The 19,521-nt window shown below is 46.8% G+C and overlaps 1 protein-coding gene across 2 annotated transcripts in view; it reads left to right on the forward strand.

Annotated features, from left to right (window-relative positions):
• The window catches only part of Mustn1 (musculoskeletal, embryonic nuclear protein 1), a 48,662-nt gene extending 31,052 nt beyond the window's left edge, over positions 1 to 17,610 (forward strand). The window contains exons 4-10 of one of the 2 annotated variants that reach the window (XM_070018540.1): positions 1,003 to 1,124; positions 6,271 to 6,383; positions 7,502 to 7,579; positions 8,322 to 8,471; positions 10,425 to 10,535; positions 16,964 to 17,096; positions 17,314 to 17,610. In XM_070018540.1, the coding sequence (XP_069874641.1) occupies positions 1,003 to 1,124; positions 6,271 to 6,383; positions 7,502 to 7,579; positions 8,322 to 8,471; positions 10,425 to 10,535; positions 16,964 to 17,096; positions 17,314 to 17,420 (814 nt within the window). In that variant the 3' untranslated portion in view covers positions 17,421 to 17,610. Of the gene's footprint in view, positions 1 to 1,002; positions 1,125 to 6,270; positions 6,384 to 7,501; positions 7,580 to 8,321; positions 8,472 to 10,424; positions 10,536 to 15,541; positions 15,674 to 16,963; positions 17,097 to 17,313 lie in introns of those variants that run through there. The other variant, XM_070018539.1, reaches the window with a different exon arrangement.
• Positions 17,611 to 19,521: the final 1,911 nt, after the last annotated feature.

The raw sequence follows: 19,521 nt of genomic DNA on the forward strand, positions 1-19,521 counted from the left end.
AAAATCTGTCATCCTCCCTTTAGGCTGGTTTTCTGGCCTGCTGGGAACAAAGTATAGCATGTGCTCTCTGATGTTGGAGAGCTGTGCTTATATGGCTATGGTAGCCTTTGTAGAGGTCTCAACTGCTTGGAATCTCCCTGCAGTCCGTCTCAATGTCCTAGAGCTTGTTTTTAAGGTCATGACCTTGTTTCCCATTTTATCTCCTCCAGATTGCTGGTGTTTGTGGCCAGCAGTGCTCATCCATACCTGGGTACAGGGCCTTCAAGGGAGGACAGATGGACAAGAGGCCTCTCCTTGGTGAAGGAAAGTGGAAATAGGCCTTATGAGAGAGTGGTCACTGTGGGCGTGACTTCTAGCCCTCCCTCCAATCCTTGGGCCTTTCCCAAATCAGTAAAGTTCTCTTTAAAGTAACAGCTTATGAGGAAGCTTTGTGAGAGCACACTTCCCTAAGTGCACAAGGCCCTGGATTCTGTACCTAGCACTACAAAAAAGAAGTATGAAAGTGTTGTTAGCACATGATTGCTGATGGAAATAAGCAAGGGCCACATGGCCTGCCCTTTTTGTGTAAGAGACTTCAGGGACTAGTTTGCTGACTATCTTGGGACAGCAGCACTGTTGTGGGGCCTCATGGGTTGGACCATTAGGGAGAGAGCAAATTCAGTGAGCGGATTTTTGTTGTTAATTAAGTTTTATTTCCTTGTTGATTTCCTTGGCTATTCCCAGGTACATTTCCTCTTTTGAATCTTGGCTTTGTCAAGACCACTTGAAGTTCTTCAAAGCTTTACTCCTCCCATTGTTCCCTCAAATTGTTGAATATTAGCATCTTGTTGTCAGGCACCTGGAAGTGACATCCATGACCTCTGCAACTTCTTGTATGGGTACATTTAAGGCTGCCAGCCCCCAGAGCAAGTCTAGGTCAAGGCTTACCATGGTGAGCATTGTACTGAGGTCTCAGCGCAATGGTTCTTGCCCACTGACCATGCCAGTACCCTCTCCTCCTAGGTACCTCATCAACTTTCTTCTGGACGCCACTGTGGGCATGCTGCTTATCTATGTGGGAGTGCGTGCTGTCAGCGTCTTGGTGGAGTGGCAGCAGTGGGAATCCCTGCGTTTTGGCGAATATGGTAACATACCATATACATCTGATGGGGCGTGGTAGGGGCAGCATGCTTTGTGCAACCCACCAAGTAAATGAATCCAGGTTTTGGAAGCTGGTGGCTGTCTCTGGCATGTGGAGGAGGTAGCTGGTTTTGAGAACTGAACATCCTCCTCCTCCTCACCTTTGTGGCAGGAGCCAAGAGACACCCTAAACTCAGGGAGAGGCTAGACACTTGCTCCTTCTGCCAGAGGGCACTGGCAGAATCACCTTCAGGACTGCACAGCCACCTCCTTGGGTCAAATTTCCCATAGAGCTCACCCTACCTGCCTACCTGTTGGGAATTGTCATTTTGCTAAAGCTCTTTTTTCCCCCTTAATGCAATACACTTGTGCTTGTCCGATGCTAGACTATTCTGCTGATAGAACAGAGCTCACACAGCCAGGCATGGGGGTTCATCTCCAAGGCAACCTGTAGCCAAGTTGCCTTGCTTTCTTCCAAGTATGTGCCTCTACAGTTTTCCTCCAGTTGGTATCTGGATGTACCAGTCACATCATCAGAGATGTGATGTCAATCAAGGCTTAAAACAGACGACTTTTGGGTGATAGCTTGTCTTATCAGACTCTCTGAGACACAGCTTGAGTAGGAAGCTGTCTTTATGCTGACTCTGAGCATGAGAAACAACTGGTGTGGCCTTCATGGGGCTGCTGGTCAGCCACCCTCTTTGGGTCCTCACTTGTGCTTCAGGACAAGTTTAAGGAGTCAGAGCTCTATCCCTGTGAGCCCTGTTGTCTGCAGGCAAGAGCTCTTTTTCTCAGCTGGAGTTTTATAATCACAGCCACCCAGGACAAGAGGTGGGGAGTGGGAATGGAACTCTGGATCCCAATCCTCTTTCCTGGTTAGGCCTCTCAACTCATGGCTCTGGGAGCAGTGGCCACTCACTCCTAAATGGCTGAAGATCCTCAAGGGACTGAGGTGTAAAAGGACAGCTGACTCACAGTGCTAGCTGTGAGTGTTTGGGGAATTTGTAAGAACAAGTAATTATTTATTTCCACTGGGGGGAGATGAGTTCAGGGGAGGGCTTTTCTTAGCCAGTTACTTGATGCTAATGAGTCACTAACTTAAGATAGTGTCCACCACCAACATGTGCCTCCTTGGACTCCAGGGAAGGCTTCTGAGGTGCTCTGAGCCATCAGTTCCTCAGCTTGCAGGATGAAAATGGTCCACACAGTGGACCACCCAGAGGAGTTAAGTGGCACACCTAGCCAATGTGTACCTTCTGCAGCAAGATTCTTAAGCCCTCTCACCTCCATGAACAGTATTCACCATACTCCTTTGCTGCCAGGATCCTTTCTGGAAGGCTATATTGACCAGAGCTAACATGGTTCCCCATAGTTAGCTGTGTGACCTGGGAGTGAAGGTCAGGTCTGATTCTGATACACTATGAATTAAAGTACCAACTGTTCACAGACATATTTTATAGGAAGAAGGCAGTGGCTGTGTTTGCACCTCCTTCTCCCCCCATATTGCCTACTTTGGCCCCTGTCTTGCCTAAGTCATTGCTATTGGGAACCAGTCTTCAAGACATAGCATCTCCAGAGAAAGTTGCCTACTCTTTCCCCAGACTGACTCCTCAGTTATCTGTTTTCTACTTGTTAATATCTATTGTTTTCTATTGCTGCTGAAACAAATTAGCACAGACTTGACATAATCCAGATTATTTTACAGATCTTTAGAAGTCTAGTATGTGGTTCTCTTGACTAAAATCAAGGTATCACTAGGAGTAGATCCTCTGGAGGTGTTAGGAAAATTAATTCTGTTGCCCTTTGCAGCCTCTAAAGGCTGTCTGCATTCCTTGGCTCTTGGCTCCCTTCTTCTGTCTTCAAAGCCAGCAATAGATCAGGTTCTTCTCACATCACACTGCTCTGTCCTTGCTCTGACCTTCCACTGCTGTCTTCTACATTAAAGTGCCATATGATAACTTGGGTGAATCTAGACACTTCATTTACTCTCCCTATCTTTAAGTCAGCTTATTAGCAATCTTGATCCCATTTGGTAGTTGTGATTCCTCTCTTTGCTAGGAAGTATCATGTATCTACAAGTTCCAGGAAATAGGATGGTGAACATCTTTGCAGTACCATTATTCTGTCCACTGTATCTGTGAGCCTATCTATAAATTAGAGGCAAGAATAATACCCATGTATTCCTGCCTCAGTAGAAAACAATAACCAAAGCCTTCTTCTGAGGTAAATGAAGAAGAGGAGCTTAGTTTCACAGGACTTAGGACATTTATGCCACACTTGTGTGACCTAAGGAGTAGTTCTGGGGTATTATGTAGTATCTGCAGGCTGATAGCCAGGCTACTCCTTCTCTGAAAATAAAGTCATTGTCCATGGCACTGCTTCATTTGCTTTGCTACTCACCCCATCTAAACACTCCCTTCCAGAAGCCTTTTAACACAGATGTGTTTCTTGGGCCCTTTTCCCCTACAACTTAATTTCTGAGGGAATGATTCACCAAAACCAAATACCCATAACCTTGAGCTTGTCTAGAACAGAAAGGAGCAGGAGACAGCAACCATACCTGGAACATTTGTCAGTTAGAAATGAGATTTATGAGGTATATTTGAAAGACTCAAACAGAAATGAAAAAAGCTATACATGGGCATAGTCCAGCTGTGATGACATGTAGCCTGGACTCACAGGAGAGGATGTGTCAAAGCTAGACCATAGGCTGTGTTTCTCTTTATCCCCTCATCGTTTTGAACTTTGTATGTTGAGGGGAAGGAGTGTACTGGGGTTTTAACTTAGGGCCTGTGATTGCTGGGCAGGCACTCTACCACTTGAGCCATCCTGCCATGCCCTTTTCTGATTTAACTACTTTACAAATAGTGTCTCCCATTTATTCTCAAACTGGCCTAGAACACAATCCTCCTATTTGCACTTTCCACATAGCTGGGATTACTCTAGGATTATAGGTATGCTTTTTGATGCCCAGCTTTTCATTGACTGAGATAGTGGCTTGTGAACTTTTTTGCTTTGTCTGGCCTTGAGCCACTATCCTTACAGTTTCTACCTCCAAAGCAGGTCTGAGGCACCAAACCAAACTGGACCTTCTTATTTCTGCATCAAAATGAAACAAAAGGCAGTAGTGGGGGCTGGGAAAGTGGCTCAATGGTAGAGCTCTTGCCTTGCATGCCTGAGGCCCTGGATTCAATTCCTCAGCACCACATAAGCAGAAGAAAAAAAAAGCCAGAAGTGGCGCTGTGGCTCAAGTGGTAGAGTGCTATCCTTGAGCTAAAGAGCTGAGGGATAGCGCCCAGGCCCAGAGTTCAGGCCCCACAACCGGATCCCCCCCCCCAAAAAAAGGCAGTAGTAACAGGTCATTTGTGCAGCTGAACCTCAGAAAGCAGATGGAAGGAAAATCCATTTCCTCTTTTACTAATCAGTCACAGTTTAAGAGCAAATGGAACAAGTATGCTCACTTGCTCTTCTGATTTCCAGGCACACCAGTCCCACTTCAGATATTTCCCAGTGGTGCTTCCTGTCAGGCTATCCTAAGTCTTGCTTAATAATTTTAGCAAATAGCTTTGTTTACTGGTTTTGAGAACTTTTCTCAATAGCGTCATGATTTACTGAAAGCATTACAAAATTCCTTTAACAACTTTGCAAAGGTGCATTGTGCTTCTGAAATGGTTTCCCTCTGGTTCACATTCCCTACCCTAGAGGTGAAGGAAATAGGAAGACCTCCAGAAAGGCAGCTGGTGTGTTTCTGCATGCTTTTTTATCACCTGTCGCCCAATGGTTTTCAGAAAAGGGAATAGCCTAGTCCAGTGTGTTTCCCATTATATTTGGGTAAAGGCATTCACTTGTATTTCCACTGTGCATAGATGACAGGCCTGGGCAAGGCTGCAGCATGGGTGACTAGACAGAGGTTACTATGAAAACAAAAGAATCCATGAGAAGCTGGAGACTTCTCTTTGGGTCTTATATGCTCATAGCCTGAATTGGGGCCTTTGCCGCCCCTAAACTGTTACTCTGCTTCCATTCTGGGCAGCAAAGTTTAGGCAGCTTCAGAGTAAGCCCTCTGTTCTCTCTCTGTCTCTCTCTCTTTGTCTCTCTGTCTCTGTCTCTGTCTGTCTGTCTGTCTGTCTGTCTGTCTGTCTCTCTCTCTCTCTCTCTCTCTCTCTCTCTCTCACACACACACACACACACACACACACACACAGAGCCAACTGTTTCCAAATTTCCCACTTTGGGTAGGTGTATGTGCCTGCCACAGGTTCATCACTTTGGGTAGGTGTATGTGCCTGCCACAGGTTCATCACCTTGCAAGATCATTTCCTGGAACGGCTGCTCCTTCACCCTTCTTTGAGTCTCTTTTGCAGTGTTCTGTAACACTCCAGGGCCCAGGGAAGGTTCTCCAGAATGGACTTTTAGACTTTTCCATTTCTCAAGTATAGTGACTAATGAGATCACAGATGGGCCTCTTGTCACAGTGGCATACCTTAGCTTATACCTCCCACCTCCTTGACAGGAAGGCTTCTCTGTCTTCTTCCTGTCCCTAGCCCCAGGGTGTTTGGGGATCACCCATACTAGACAGTATGGATCTGAATTTCTCCAGGTCAGATTTCTGCTCTCCGGGCAACAGAGATGGCTGGGGAGTGGGGTAGTAGTGAGGGATGGACAAGAGGGAGATGACCAAAGGGCTTGACTACTACCTTCATAAATCATCTGCCTTCATCATAAAACTATCTTCAATCTATTGATTCACAGAGGAAAGGAAGGATATTGCTCACTAGTCATTGAAAAATTCAGCAGTGGATAATAATAGTAGTCTTACTTCACATGGCTTTTGCTGCCAAAGGACAGAGAGAGCCAATCTTTCTGAGCCCCAGCAACGAGCACTTACTAACATTAGTATCTCTTAATTCTGTCGTAGAATCTCTTTAAAGGCAGGCCATTCTGGTATGTCCAAATTAGGAATTCTCTGATTCTATTCAAAATCTGTTAGGGATAAAATAGCTTTTAGGTCTCATGAAGTACTAATAGAGCCAGGGTACTGGAGAGTGCTGCAGATGTGAGGGGTGGTGGGAAGCTGTAGAGAGTTGGGTGAGGGCATGTCCCACTTGGATGCCTGGGCCCATGTAACTAAGCATCTTCTTGTCCCTGCAGGAGATCCTCTGCAGTGTGGGGCCTGGGTTGGGCAGTGTGCCCTTTACATTGTGATCATGATCTTTGAAAAGTCGGTCGTCTTCATCGTTCTCCTCATACTCCAGTGGAAAAAGGTTTGCCTCTCATCCCTGATTCTGCAGCTCCCTGATAAGCTAAGCAAACAGGACCTTCCGCCCAATCACCCTCACAGTCCAGCCTGGTTGGAAAACCAACTTTGTTTTTGTTTTAACTGCATGAATGCACCCTGGATTTGGTCTGACAGGCAGTTATTTACAAGAGCATTAACTTCTTGTTCTCTTACTTGGCATCCACCAGCTTCATTTAAAAAAATGTCTACACTTTGTGATGTATAGACTAATAGAAATATAGTCTCTGTGAGTTGCCTATGATCTGATTAATCCTCAGACTTTGCAACTGTCAATGTCTCTGGGTTTGTAGATTTCCTCATGTACCTGTCTTGACCAGATTTAAGCCATTTGATATCACAGGCAGCTGCCAGTCTGTGACCACCTACAAGCTGATACCTGGGTGAGCCCACAAATTTCCCTGGCCTAGCCTCTGCCATCTGCTCCCAGTGCAATTCTTGTTCCCACAGTGAAATCACTGAAGAGCTTTCTGGAACATTGCAAATCTTGGCTTCCCTTTGGGTTTTTTGGGGGGTCCGGTTGTGGGGCCTGAACTCTGGGCCTGGGTGCTGTCCCTCAGCTCTTCAAGTCTAGCAAGGCTAGCTCAAGGCTAGCACTCTACCACTTGAGCCACAGCGCCACTTCTGGGTTTTTTCTTTTTGCTTATGTGGTGCTGGGGAATTGAACCCAGGGCCTCATGCATGCAAGGCAAGCGCTCTACCACTGAGCCACCCTCCCAGCCCCTTCCCTTTGGTTTTATATCTGTGACTGTGTTACTTATTTACTTTTTAAATAAATAAGCCAAGGTGTTTCAGAGCTACTGGCCCTTGGGGCTTTGGGCCCTTCCCGACTTGGTTTGAGCACTGTTTGGCTCTGGGCCAGTGATTGTAAGTCCACTGTGCTTTGCAAGTTCACACCAAATAACAACTCAGAGTGGCTTCAGGATGGGTCCCTTGTTAGCAGTTACATATAGGGTACTCTACGGCCATGGACCCTTAGGTCTGTTCCCACTGTGCTCTAGGGGAGTATCTAAACTAAGCCCCCCTTGGGGATTCTTGCACCTTATCCATGGTCTCCCACCTCACTGAGTCTGCTTCTCTTTACAGGTGGCACTACTGAATCCTATTGAAAACCCAGACCTGAAACTCGCCATCGTCATGCTGATTGTGCCCTTCTTTGTCAATGTCAGTGCCATATTGCCTGTTTTACCCCAGATTATGCTTTGCCTTGCCAGGTTCCTGTTCATAATTCTGAGTTTGGCAAATTACTTGCCAGCTCCTCAGTCTCACTCCTATACCTAGAGATTGTGGGATTAATTCCTCAAAAGACAGGTTCCCACTCCAGCTCCCCTATCAAGATGAATTCCCTAATCATTTATTTCTGTCTTCAGACTTTAGGGAAACTCCAGAGCACAATGGCCTTTTTTTTTTTTTTTTTTTTTAAGGTGAGGAACCAGTGATAATAGTGGTAAAGGAACCAGGGTGTGCAGATGTGGCAGAAAGTGTAGCCATATGCTCTGGGCCTGTGGGAATCCAGAACAGGTATCCAGAGACTTTGGTTATGGATGGATGGCAAAAAATAAGATTTAGGCAGAGTCTGAGCTAGGTGTTCTGTGGTCCAGGCTAGGGATTTGGGACACGCTTGTCTGAGTCAAAGACAGGCTGCCTGTTACTTAAAAACTCATTAGTGAATAGGGCAGAAGTTTTCTTGCCTCTTCTGTAACAATTAAACTTCAACAAAGGAAATAGAGATTAGCAGTCTCTCTCAAAGCTTCTGGAAGATTTCAGGGAACTGGATAAGGTTTCTCTTTCACTAGTTCTGCATTTTATAAACTGAATAGATCTGGGTAAAAGTTCATACAAGGGCCATTTTGCTTTGCTTTGAAGTGGACTATCCCAGAGTAACCTGCACTTCTTCTTTCATCAGGCATTGATGTTTTGGGTAGTAGACAATTTCCTCATGAGAAAGGGGAAGACGAAAGCTAAACTAGAAGAAAGGGGAGCCAACCAGGACTCAAGGAATGGGAGCAAGGTCCGCTACCGAAGAGCAGCATCCCATGAAGAGTCTGAATCTGAGGTAGGGACTTCCCAAATTCTCCAGGGCCTGTCTGTCATACCACCGGCCCCTACTTGTCTTGTGCTTCATTTGGTTACCTGACTATTGCATCACAATACCAGGCAGAGGGAGGGAAAAAAGATGAGCCAAAGAGGAACATGGAACACATAATGGAGGCAGCTTGCCTCTGGGACCTCTGCCAGCAGAGAATGGCAAGAGGGGAGCTGTCTCATTTCTAGGAAGCTACAAAGACCTTGGGCTTCATGGTTGATCTTTAAGCACTAAGGTGCCCTGCCCACCATCAGCAGACAATTGATCTGTTGGCTAAACCAGCAGGAAACTTCTAAAATGTAGGAATAGGCAGACCTTGAAGGAATAGCCTCATTTCTCCTCATCTCTTAGTCTCTTAAGTCCAAAGATTTGGACTTCAGAAAGAATGGTATTGATAAGCATTAACATAAGAGGCCAGGATATGTGTCCTGGTGGCCCTCTGTACTTCCTGTACTTCTACACCGTGGCATGCAGCAGGCTGGCTCAGAGGAGTCTGAGGAAGCTCTTATAGTATGCTGGCTCTGTGTTCTTGAGAGCAGCCACAGAAATGATGGAGATTGATGCCTCCCTGAGAGGTCCTCAGGCTCACGAATGAGGTTGATGTAAAGGTAGATAGGTAAACAGCTCATTCATTGTCATGTTCATAGTGCATTCTGAGAATTAGGCATAAACAACCCCCATAAAGACCCTGGGAAATCCAGAGAAAGTTTCAGAAGATGCACAGATAAGATGGAGAAAGCCCTTATCTTCTGTAGTTTAGTATTTCTATGATCTTGCACAAGTTTGCCTCATTGTAAGAACTTGGTGAACATTCAGTGAATGACAGCCTTAAAGGCAAAAACAATAAATAGATCATGTGATGTGGCATCTGGGTAATAATGTGAAATTCATGGTGACCAGAGTAGCGTTTATTCCAGAGTGTAGGATGGATGAAAGAAATGAGATTTAGCCAGAGTCTGAGGTAGATGGCAAGGTGCTCTGTGGTCCAGGCTAAGGAACTGGGACATGCTTGTCTAGGCAGTAAGGAGCCAGTAAAGTTTTAGTTGAGAAAGCCCTTAAGAGATCAGTCCAGGAGAGATGTGGTAAGTTGTTTGCCCTTGTTCCAAAGTAGGAGTTTGTGTTCCCCTGTACAAGTGGGCTGTGGGCCTCTCTACCTAATGTAGACTGTCCAGTATTTCTGTGGTACTCAAAGACTGAGGCCATTTGGTAGGAATTGAACAAGTATGTTGTCCTAAATGTCCTAGCTTCATGATTGAGTTGTTCCAGGGTCTCAGAAAAGTAAATGTCAGCCTTTGCCTTCAGATGTTGTAGATTGGTTGGAGACAGACCCTCTGAAATCCTGCTGTACTGTGTGTGCCCTCTTGATGATTTCTTTTCCTTTTGAAAGGGGCTTGTCAGTTTATTTCTGCTGCAAAGCCCTGGGACTCCATACATCAAGTTGAAAGGTATCGGGGCTGGGAAGGTGGCTCAACAGTAGAGCACTTGCCTTGCATGAATGAGGCCCTGGGTTCTGTTCCTCAGCACCACATAAACAAAATGAAAGAAGCTGGAAGTAACGCTGTGGCTCAAGTGGTAGAGCGCTAGCCTTGAGCTGAAGAGCTGAGGGACAGTGCCCAGTTCCAGAGTTCAGGCCCCACGACCAGACCCCCCCCCCCCAAAAAAAAGAAAGGTATTTTCCCTGCTGAGTTAGCTCTGATTTTTTGGGTCCAGCTGAAGGTTGAATGGAGAAGTGAGGAACTCTAGCAGAGCCTGAGGGTTTCTGTAGACCAGCATGTCTCATTGTATAAGGTGAGGGGTCTTCCTATTGCCCTTTTCTAAGGAATTATAAGACTTGACACCTTCCAGGGGTGCCCAGGGTCCTAGGAGAATAAACACAGAAGTCACTGCTGACAGTAACTCAGACCATGTTTCTCTGTTGCTCAGATCCTGATCTCGGCAGATGATGAAATGGAGGAGTCAGATGCAGAGGAGGACCTCCGCAGACTAACCCCACTTAAGCCTGTGAAGAAAAAGAAGCATCGCTTTGGGCTGCCTGTATGACACATTCCCTTGCAGGAGATGACAGGTTTGGGGCCAACCTGGCTGCTGGATCAGCAGATGGTCATCCCACAGCATTGTCCCTTCCTTCCTCTCTGCCTCTCCTCTTCTACCTCCATTCCTCTTGCTGTCTCCTGCTCTCTGCCTACCCCAGACTACTGTGACTTAAAAGAGGAAAGAGGAACCAGCGGCCAGGGATGCTGTGGGCAGCTGGAGGGCCCCTGCTCAGTTGCACTACAAACACTGACCAAATATGCAAGCTAAGAGCTTTGTTTGTTTGTTGTTGTCCTGAACAGTGTTGTGAGGGACCCTATGTCTGACTGAGTGGCATGGTGGAAGAAACCATAGCACATACAGACCTTGGTGGGTCTTCACACCGAGGCTGCTGACTCTATGGACATAAGTTGTGCTTGGGGTTGACAGTCATTCATTGACCAAGTTGGAATTAGAATGCTTTCTTACTCCAAGTGGCTTTTTGTAACTCTTGATTTCTAAAGCCTGTTTTACGAGCTATGACAGTGTTACTGTTTTTTGAGTATGTGTTTATTTCCTACAAAATACCTACGCACTAATGGGCAAAACAGATTTTTAAGTCTTCCGTATGCTATTGACTTTTATACTTTTAAGTTATATTTTTATACTATTGTATTTAAAAACTTTTTAAACCCCAAAGAAGTGGATTTGTTTGCCTTTAATGGGGTATGAGCTGGAGAGAGGAAAAAGTCAGGAGTTTTTTTGTTGGCACTGTTGTTAAGTAATGTCTGGTAATAAGATGAGGTAAATGATCCTGTAGGAGGGATAAATGATAAATGGTAGCCTTTATCTGGAAATAGAAGGCTAGTGATGTGTGAAGGTGAAGCATGAGCATGAGGCAGCTTTTCTGAAGGTGATCTGGGTGCCCCAGTGTGTGGATCAGGAAGGCTTCTTCTAGGGCCCATGAGCTCATTGGCATTTCTGCTGGCAGATTATAGACCTTGGTTACAGGTGACTGAGAAAGGAGTTCAGGAGTTAGATCTTTGTGTAGCAAGGAATCACAACCACCAGGCTACCCTTGCTTATTCCCTGTCTCTCTTCATAGTCTCAACCTCTTTGCCTCCATTGTGGGAGCTACAGAGCCAGCCTCTGCCCTACCTGTCACCTGCTGCCATCTGCTTGCTTGTACAACAACTGAAGAACATCCATTTGGCTAGATGAGCTTGCTTTCACACACTCAAAGCTGCGAGGTAGCTGAAGAGGCAAGAGAGCCAGCTGTCTCAATTCACAAGAACATGAAGTGCTTCTAGACTGTGCTCCCACTCTCCCCCTTGGGTGTTGACATCCACTCCTCAATATGGCCACTGGTACTCTTAGTTTGCTTTAGGGTGGAACAGGGCAACCCTGCAACTGTCCCTGCTATAGAAGCAACAAGGTGGAACTGCCCACTGTTTGTTCAAGCCAAGAAGCAGCCATGGACATTTAGGAACAGAAAAGTGCTTTGCTACAGTGCTAGCTAGAAGTGAGATGACCCAGGCTTTAAATGAGACTAGTATACAGGGAGATTACTCTAATCAGAGCCCTCTTTTTAAGCCCTATGTAAAAATATGTTTTACTTAAGCATGGGTCTGGATATGCTTCTGTGTGAGCCAAGTGGTTAGATGAGGCACTTGGGACTATCCTCTGCCACTCAGCTAGTAAGATGGCATCTGTCTGGGGCCTGCATTACTCCAGTTCTCAGTTCTTCCCTCTACCTACTATTATCCTATGGCTGTCCTATCCCCACCCCATCTCTAGTGAGACCTTACTAAGTTGTATTTGGGAAGAGGACTGGCATGTCTGGAGAGACAGTTCCTGGTGGCTTTGCTGGTGCAGTGCTTGTTCTCCCTTTCTGTTCCATTATACATTGGCCAACCTGTAACATAGCTGTTTCTGCCACCTTTGTTGACACCTTCCTGGAGCTCAGAGTCAGGGCTTCACTTCACTTTCAGAGTCAGGGCTTTCACTTTAGAGACTCTTTGTGTCTCTAAACCAGGAATAGAAATAAGGGATCCACACTGTGAAGCATGGCAACTCCAGATTGTATAGGTTTCAGATGACCGCATCTTCAGGCTCATCCCAACTCCTGCTGAGCAGTGGCTTGGAGGACAGTGAACACAGGTATTCTCCTGTGGGTTTTTGTGATCTTCAATAAATAGGCTTTAGTCTCTGAACTGCATCTAATTAGTTGGTGCAATAAGAATGGAATTCTAACAGATGTCTGATCAAACCAGTGGGCTCCTGGTTTGCAGGTTTGGGCAGTTTGGCATCCATCACATGTTTTGCCTTACCTTTCTGTGTGGATGGTTATACATACACATCCCTGGGAGAGCCTCTGGTGATCACTGTCCCATGAGAGTGGATGTAGAGAACTGTGGTCAGGGCTTTCTCCTGAACTGTCTTTCCTCCCTGGGATGAGTTTCCTCACCACCTGCTCCACAGTGCCTTATGAGGTACAGCCCTTCACTGGCCAATGTCAAGCAGCACTATGCTTGAAAAATGACAGAATGAATACTATTATATGCTGTCAATTTGATTTTTCGAAGTCTGGACCTTGGCCAAGGCACTCATGGTAGAAACTTGAAAAACAAGGTCATAAAGGAATTTCTTATTATCAGTAAAAATAAACTAATGAGTCAAATGAGCTTTTATTTGATAGGAAGAGATGATAGTTTTCATTCCTTCAACTCTCAGTAGGACATGGACAATGTCAAGGGGGCAATGGCTTCTCAGTCTGTTCAGCCTGAAGATGTGTGAGGTGAAGGTCCATGGGTGCCTCACCTTCTAAGCACACTGGTGGCCCTCCTGCCTCAACCTTTAACTCATGCCCTCCATCACAACAAGTGTTAGGAGATAATGTCACCTCTTATGCCTCTTTCTTCAGGGAAAATGTACAGTGTCTCAAATGCAAGTTGTAACTTTCCTTCAATAGTATAGACTGTAGGCTGAGTCTAGAATCCTCATTTGAAGACTGCTTCAGGACAGTCCTCCAGACTGCAATTCATTGGCTTTCTTTTTTCCAGCTAAGCTAAAATAGGTGTCCTGAGGGGTCCTTGTGAGATGTTGGTAATCCTTGAGGGTCTTTGTGTTCAGTGAGGAACTTGTGATCTGACTTGCTTTGAGCATCTTGAGTTCCGGGTGGGTGGGAAGGTTGGCTGGTTGGTTAACTCATTGGTTGGTTTGGTTGGTTTACATTTGATTTCTCTTTCCATGGAGTTTATTAGAAGCAAGTTGTGTGAGCAAAACCATGCCCACATTAGCTTCCATCCAAGTGGGGATGTTTGTCAGTGGGAGTATTATGCATCACGGCAACACATTTTTTTAAATGAAAGGGAAGACCGATGTACCTACATTGTAAAATGGTTTACAATAAAGTTTCACATCTTACTACAGTTTTTTTTTTAAAGAAAACATCACTTTTGTGGTCATTGGTTGTATGTTCTCTGGAGTGGAAAAGCTTAGTAGGGGGAAAAATATTGCCCAGTGAGAGAACAGGAAGCGGAGTGAGAATGAACCTTGTATCACCTCATGTTAGCAGTGAAACCAGATTGCCAAGGAAAGAAGCCAAATGTACTCTGGCCATTTCCACTTCCTTACTAAGAAAAAAAATTAAGCCAGTTTCCTCCCAAGGAATAAGTTGTTGGGAAATAGAGTAAGAAGTAAACATCCACATTCTTGTCCTCAAGGCCACACAGGTGAGCAGAACCAGCAGTAGGTAGTGCTGAAGTTGCAAGGACCTCTTGCAGTAACCCCCCTAGCACAATGGAAAGGCCTGCTCAAGGCCTGGCCTGCCCTTCACCTCCTCCTGGCCCCTCTGAGTCCAGGGTATTCCTAGATCAGCACCTATCTCCACCCAGTCCTGGCAGTGCTCACTGGGACCAGGACCAGAGGAGGGACTGGGATGAGCTTTGAGCTATGCCAGCCACAGACTGGCATTTGGGATAACCAGATTATCAGTGCTTGACTGAATTCCATGTGCCTAGAACTGACAAGGATTAAAATAAACTCCATCACAAACTGGGAAGGAGTTGAGGTATGTCTGATCTTATGGAGACAACTCTGACTTCCTATTCACATCCACTCCCACCTTCCCATCCCTCCCCCGCCACACACACCTCAAGTTTAGGATCTTGTCATGTGACATACAGGAATTTCTCCTGCAAAGGAAAGGATGTTGGGAGCTCCCAGAGGGGACAGCTAGGCAACCTTCCAGGAGTCCCTTTGGGCTTCTTCTCTCCACAGACCAGTATCTGGAGTGGCTTCACTTGCCCTGCTGCAGCATTTAAATTGCCCTTGGGCTCTAGAACTCTCACTCTCCATGACCTATTTCAGGCAGAGGTTTTCCTTAGGGCTCTCACAAGTATGTATCGTCTCCTTCCAGTCCTTCCTGGGCTCCTTATCCTGGTATTGCTTCATAAAGGATGAGGACATCAGCAAAAATAAGATAAACAGCTCCCTTGGCTCCCCTCAGCCCTCAACCTTAGTTTCTTCACCTATGAACCAATGGCGACCTCTTACTCTGAGTCTACTGCTACAGCCTAGGGAGCTTACCATGAGGAAGTGCTTCCATTTGACAGGCACAGTTTCTGCCCTGCTACTTAGATAGAAAGTTTTCCCACTGAAATCCATAAGGATGGGTAGAAAAAAGAGCAACCAACTGCCTCAAAACTTCCCTTCCCTCAGGTACAGGCCTCTCCCCACACACACACATACATACATACTCATTCAGATGGGCCTGTGCAGATTGTTAGCTCAGACTGTCACATTCCAGGACCCACATTCATAAACACACAGCCAGTTACCAGCAGTGCCAGAGCCTCCCACTTCCAGATAGAACAGCTGTTTCCAACGGTGCAGGGTCTCCTCAGCTGTCTGCTTTCACAAGGGCTGCTGCCCCATCATCTCCAAGAATAAACTGTGTGGACAACAGACTGTGTGGATATGAATCATCAGGGAGCCTGTTGGAGGAGGAGGAGTGACTTCCTAGGACTGCCAAGCAGACTATATAAGCTCCAGAGGGCTGAGCTCCACTCGGATCTCTTCAGATCTCTTCCCTCTGCTACTGCCTTCCAGAGAAGTGCCTGTGGAGAGCCAGTTCTTGCTCAGCGCTCAACATGTCCCAGGTAGGAGGGTCCAACATAGTCCAGGTTGGGGCCAAGGGATTAGGGGTGGGAGCCTGGATTCTGTCATCTTTGGCATCTGTCTTGGGCTAAGATCCAAGCATAAACAGGAGGCAGCTCCTAGAAGGCTGAGCTCCAGGACACCCAGTCACCCTGATGGATCCCTGTACTGCTTCAAGCCTTGTTATTTCCTGGCTTCTTAGGAGAGGTCGGCTTTAATGTCTGGTACTTATATCACTCTTCTTGTGCCCTTGTATATGATGGAACTGTATAACTTACTGTAGTTGTGATCTCTGAGGCTGTGCAGTGTGAATGTATATTTGTATACACGAGGCTGTGCCTCTAGGTGCACAGTTCTGTCCCCTGTATCCCAGCAGGATGTGCCTGGGGATGGGGAACTATTGCCTGAGGAGCCTAGCCCAGGCTGAGGTAGGAAATCCCTGCACCTGCTCTCAAGGCTTAGAAAGGAATAAGACCTCAGACACACAGGTGCCTGGGGTTGAGGATAGGCTAAGCTCTGGTCTGGCTATCCCAGTACTGGAGGGACCAACAGATTAGCCTGCCAAGGGGTTACCTTAACCGCCTGCTCTATGGGTGAGTGCCAAGTTGGGACTAACTTTATGGGCATCTAAATTGTCTATCCATTCCCCTCCCAAACACTAAAAATACAAGTCCTAAGGGACTCCTAGGCACCCAGTGATGAGGTGGGAGGTTTTTCTTGGGGGAGGGGTTGGTCGGTCATGGGGCTTGAACTCTGGGCCTGGGCACTGTCCCTCGGCTCTTCAGCTCAAGGCTAGCACTCTTACCAAGCCACAGTACCACTTCCCATTTTCTGGTGGTTTATTGGAAGTAAGAATTTCACAGACTTTGCTGCCCAGGCTGGCTTTGAACTGCAATCCTCCAATCTCAGCCTCCTGAGTAGCTAGGATTACAGACATGAGCCAGCGGCATCCAACCAGTTTTTTAACAGATTCTGTAAGGCAGCTCAGCCTCAGACCAGTCCCTTTCCCCATTGTGTCTACTCTAAACTTATCCAAGTCTTAGCGTGTTCACTGTCGTCCCCCCCCCCAACACTCCCCCAACCCATTCCCTAGACTTTAGGAGAAGGGCAAATGTACAGGTCAGATCAAGAGGTCTGAGGCTCAGAGTTAGAATGTTGTCAGGAAGGCCTGGAAGAGGAATGGGCCTAGAATTGGCCCAATGAGCCAAGAGGAAGAGTGTCAGCTAAGGCATGAAGGTAGAACGGCTACCTTGAAGCCTTGGGTTGTAATATAAGGCTCTGGATTCCCCAAGGCTGGCATTCCAGAAGCCCCCATTAAGAAGAAACGTCCTCCTGTAAAAGAGGAGGATCTGAAGGGGGCCCGAGGGAACCTGGCCAAGAACCAGCAGATCAAGTCCAAGACCTACCAGGTCATGCAGGAATGTGGTAAGTGTCTTCCACATGAGATGGGGTTTGGGACACAGGTAATCTGCTGGTGGTGTTTGGCGGGGGGGGGGGGGGGGGGGGGGGATGTCAGGGGTTCTTTTCTGAGTCCAGAACTCCACAGTCTAGGTGGGATTGCCCTAGTACTTGGGGCCTTACCTCCAAAGAAGCCAGAACAGGACAGATTTGACAGTGTCTTCTATACCTCTTACCCACACAGAGCAAGCTGGCTCAGCTGCCCCATCAGTATTCAGCCGCAACCGCACAGGCACTGAGACAGTTTTTGAGAAGCCCAAAGCTGGACCTGCGAAGAGCGTCTTTGGCTGAGAAGTGCATGTCATGCCCTGTACCACCCTGAACACCTCGACACAGGAGCCTTTCCCACGGACTCTTTTTTTAATGCCAGATCACCCCTTCATCCCTGCTATCTCTGAGACTGCCACCTTTCCCTAAAGCCCTAGCCCTCTGTACCAGTGCCTAAAAAACACCAATAAAGAAGATGCCTGTGGCCCCAGCATTGGGAAGGTGTCATTTAGTCATTGGTCATGAATACTAACTGAAGGTGAAGGGGAGAACAGGATGTGGTGAGGGGATATTCAGTGCCCTATCTGGACTTTTGAAAAGTCACAAAGGATAATGTAGGTGCTTTTAGGGCACTGAGATGCATGGAGACCTGGTGCTGACCTATATCACTGTAGACTCTCTTCTAAGTTTCATTGTCTTCTTAGGAGAGTTGAATTGTGCTGTAGCCTATTCTATTTTTTAAAAGCAGGCCACAAGCTGGGCACCAGTGGCTCACGTCTGTAATCCTAGCTACTCAGGAGGCTGAGATCTGAGATTGTGGTTTAAAGCCAGCCTGGGCAAGAGACTGTCCAATTAACCACCAGAAAACCGCAAGTGGCACTATGGCTTAAGTGGTAGAACATTCACCTTGAACTGAAGAGCTGAAGGACAGCACCCAGGTCCAGAGTTCAAGCCCCACAACCAACAACAAAACACAAAAAAACAGGACACAGTGGTGCTGCTCAGAATGAAGCCAGTAGAGGCTTAGGTTTACCTCTCCCTGCCATATTAGATGCTTCTAAGAATCTAAGACCCTGTGGGGCCATGGCCCTCAAAGCCTATACTTCCTGCAGCCTTGTCTACACTGACTTTTTGGCAGTTTATGGTCCCTGAAAAGATAAAGCCAGGTTCAGAATCCTCTCTGGCTGGTGGCAGTTTTTGTTGTTGTTTTGATTTTTTTTTTTTTTTTGGGTTGGTCATAGGGCCTGAACTCTGGGCCTGGGCACTGTTCCTCAGCTCTTCAGCTCAAGACTAGTGCTCTATCACTTGCCACTTCTGGCCTTTTCTGCTTATGTGGTACTGAGGAATCAAACCCAGAGCCTCATGCTGAGCCACCTTCCCAGCCAGGTGGCAGTTTCTTAAACACTGTCTCTTCCAGACAGCTGGGCGAGCCCATTTTCTGCTCCTATCATGCTGCCCAAAGCCTAGGAATACCAGCTTCTCATCTGTGCGTGATTCAGTTCTTCCCTCTTCAGACCTATGAACATTGAACCTTCAGGTTCAGGATACTATTGAGGCCTATCCAGCTGAGAGGGAAAGACCATATACAGGCTGATTATTAACTCCTGGGGCTAGACTGGTAGGGCCTGGGCTCAAGGATGATGCCTGCTGACAAACCTTTCCATCCCCTTGGCAGAGGGAACTGGCTACTCAGCCTTTCCCACATTCCCAGCCAGCCTGGCCTCCTTAAGTAGCTTAGTCTTGGCAAATACTCTGTAACCCAAGGGAGCAAACCTACTGTGGGGACAGAACTTGGGTTTGTTTACTGGGTCCCTTTGGGAGGCTCTTGCCAGAAATACTGAAGATATGTCCCCCTGTGTAACCCCAGGCCTTCCTAGAGCCAAGAGTGAACTGTAAACACATGCATACGGGCTTTTAGCTGTAGTCATGCTAAGGAAGAGGGATGATTTTACTTGGAGCTATAGAAATTTCTTCTAAGTCTATGATCCCTACAGCCAGATGCTGCCAGCTTTGAGGGTGTTAGGGCTGATGAGGGGCATAGTGTCCCAGCCCTCTGGAAGTAACTTATTGGCCTAGGGTCCTATGTGGATCCTCACAGCTCCACACTGCTGTCTCTGAGCCTTTCTCCTTCCCTGACCCAGGACTTGGCTCCTAGCCGCACTCTGACTCACCTTTAGCCTTGTATGTCCGCAGATCAGGAGCTGGCTTCCCCAAAATCACCAGGAAACCTAAGTATCAGCCGCATTGAGTGCCTAATATTTGTTCACCTTATTGTTATAAAAGTAGTACTTCACCAGGTGCTGGTGGCTCATCCCTGTAACCCTAACTACTAAGGAGGCTGAGATATGAGGATCATGGTTCAAAGCAGCCTAGGAAGGAAAGTCCATGAGACTTGTATCACAAC

This window comes from Dipodomys merriami, unplaced genomic scaffold (genome assembly GCF_024711535.1).
Source record: "Dipodomys merriami isolate MVZ:Mamm:240054 unplaced genomic scaffold, mDipMer1.0.p SCAF_13, whole genome shotgun sequence".
NCBI classification, from domain to species: Eukaryota; Metazoa; Chordata; class Mammalia; order Rodentia; family Heteromyidae; genus Dipodomys; species Dipodomys merriami.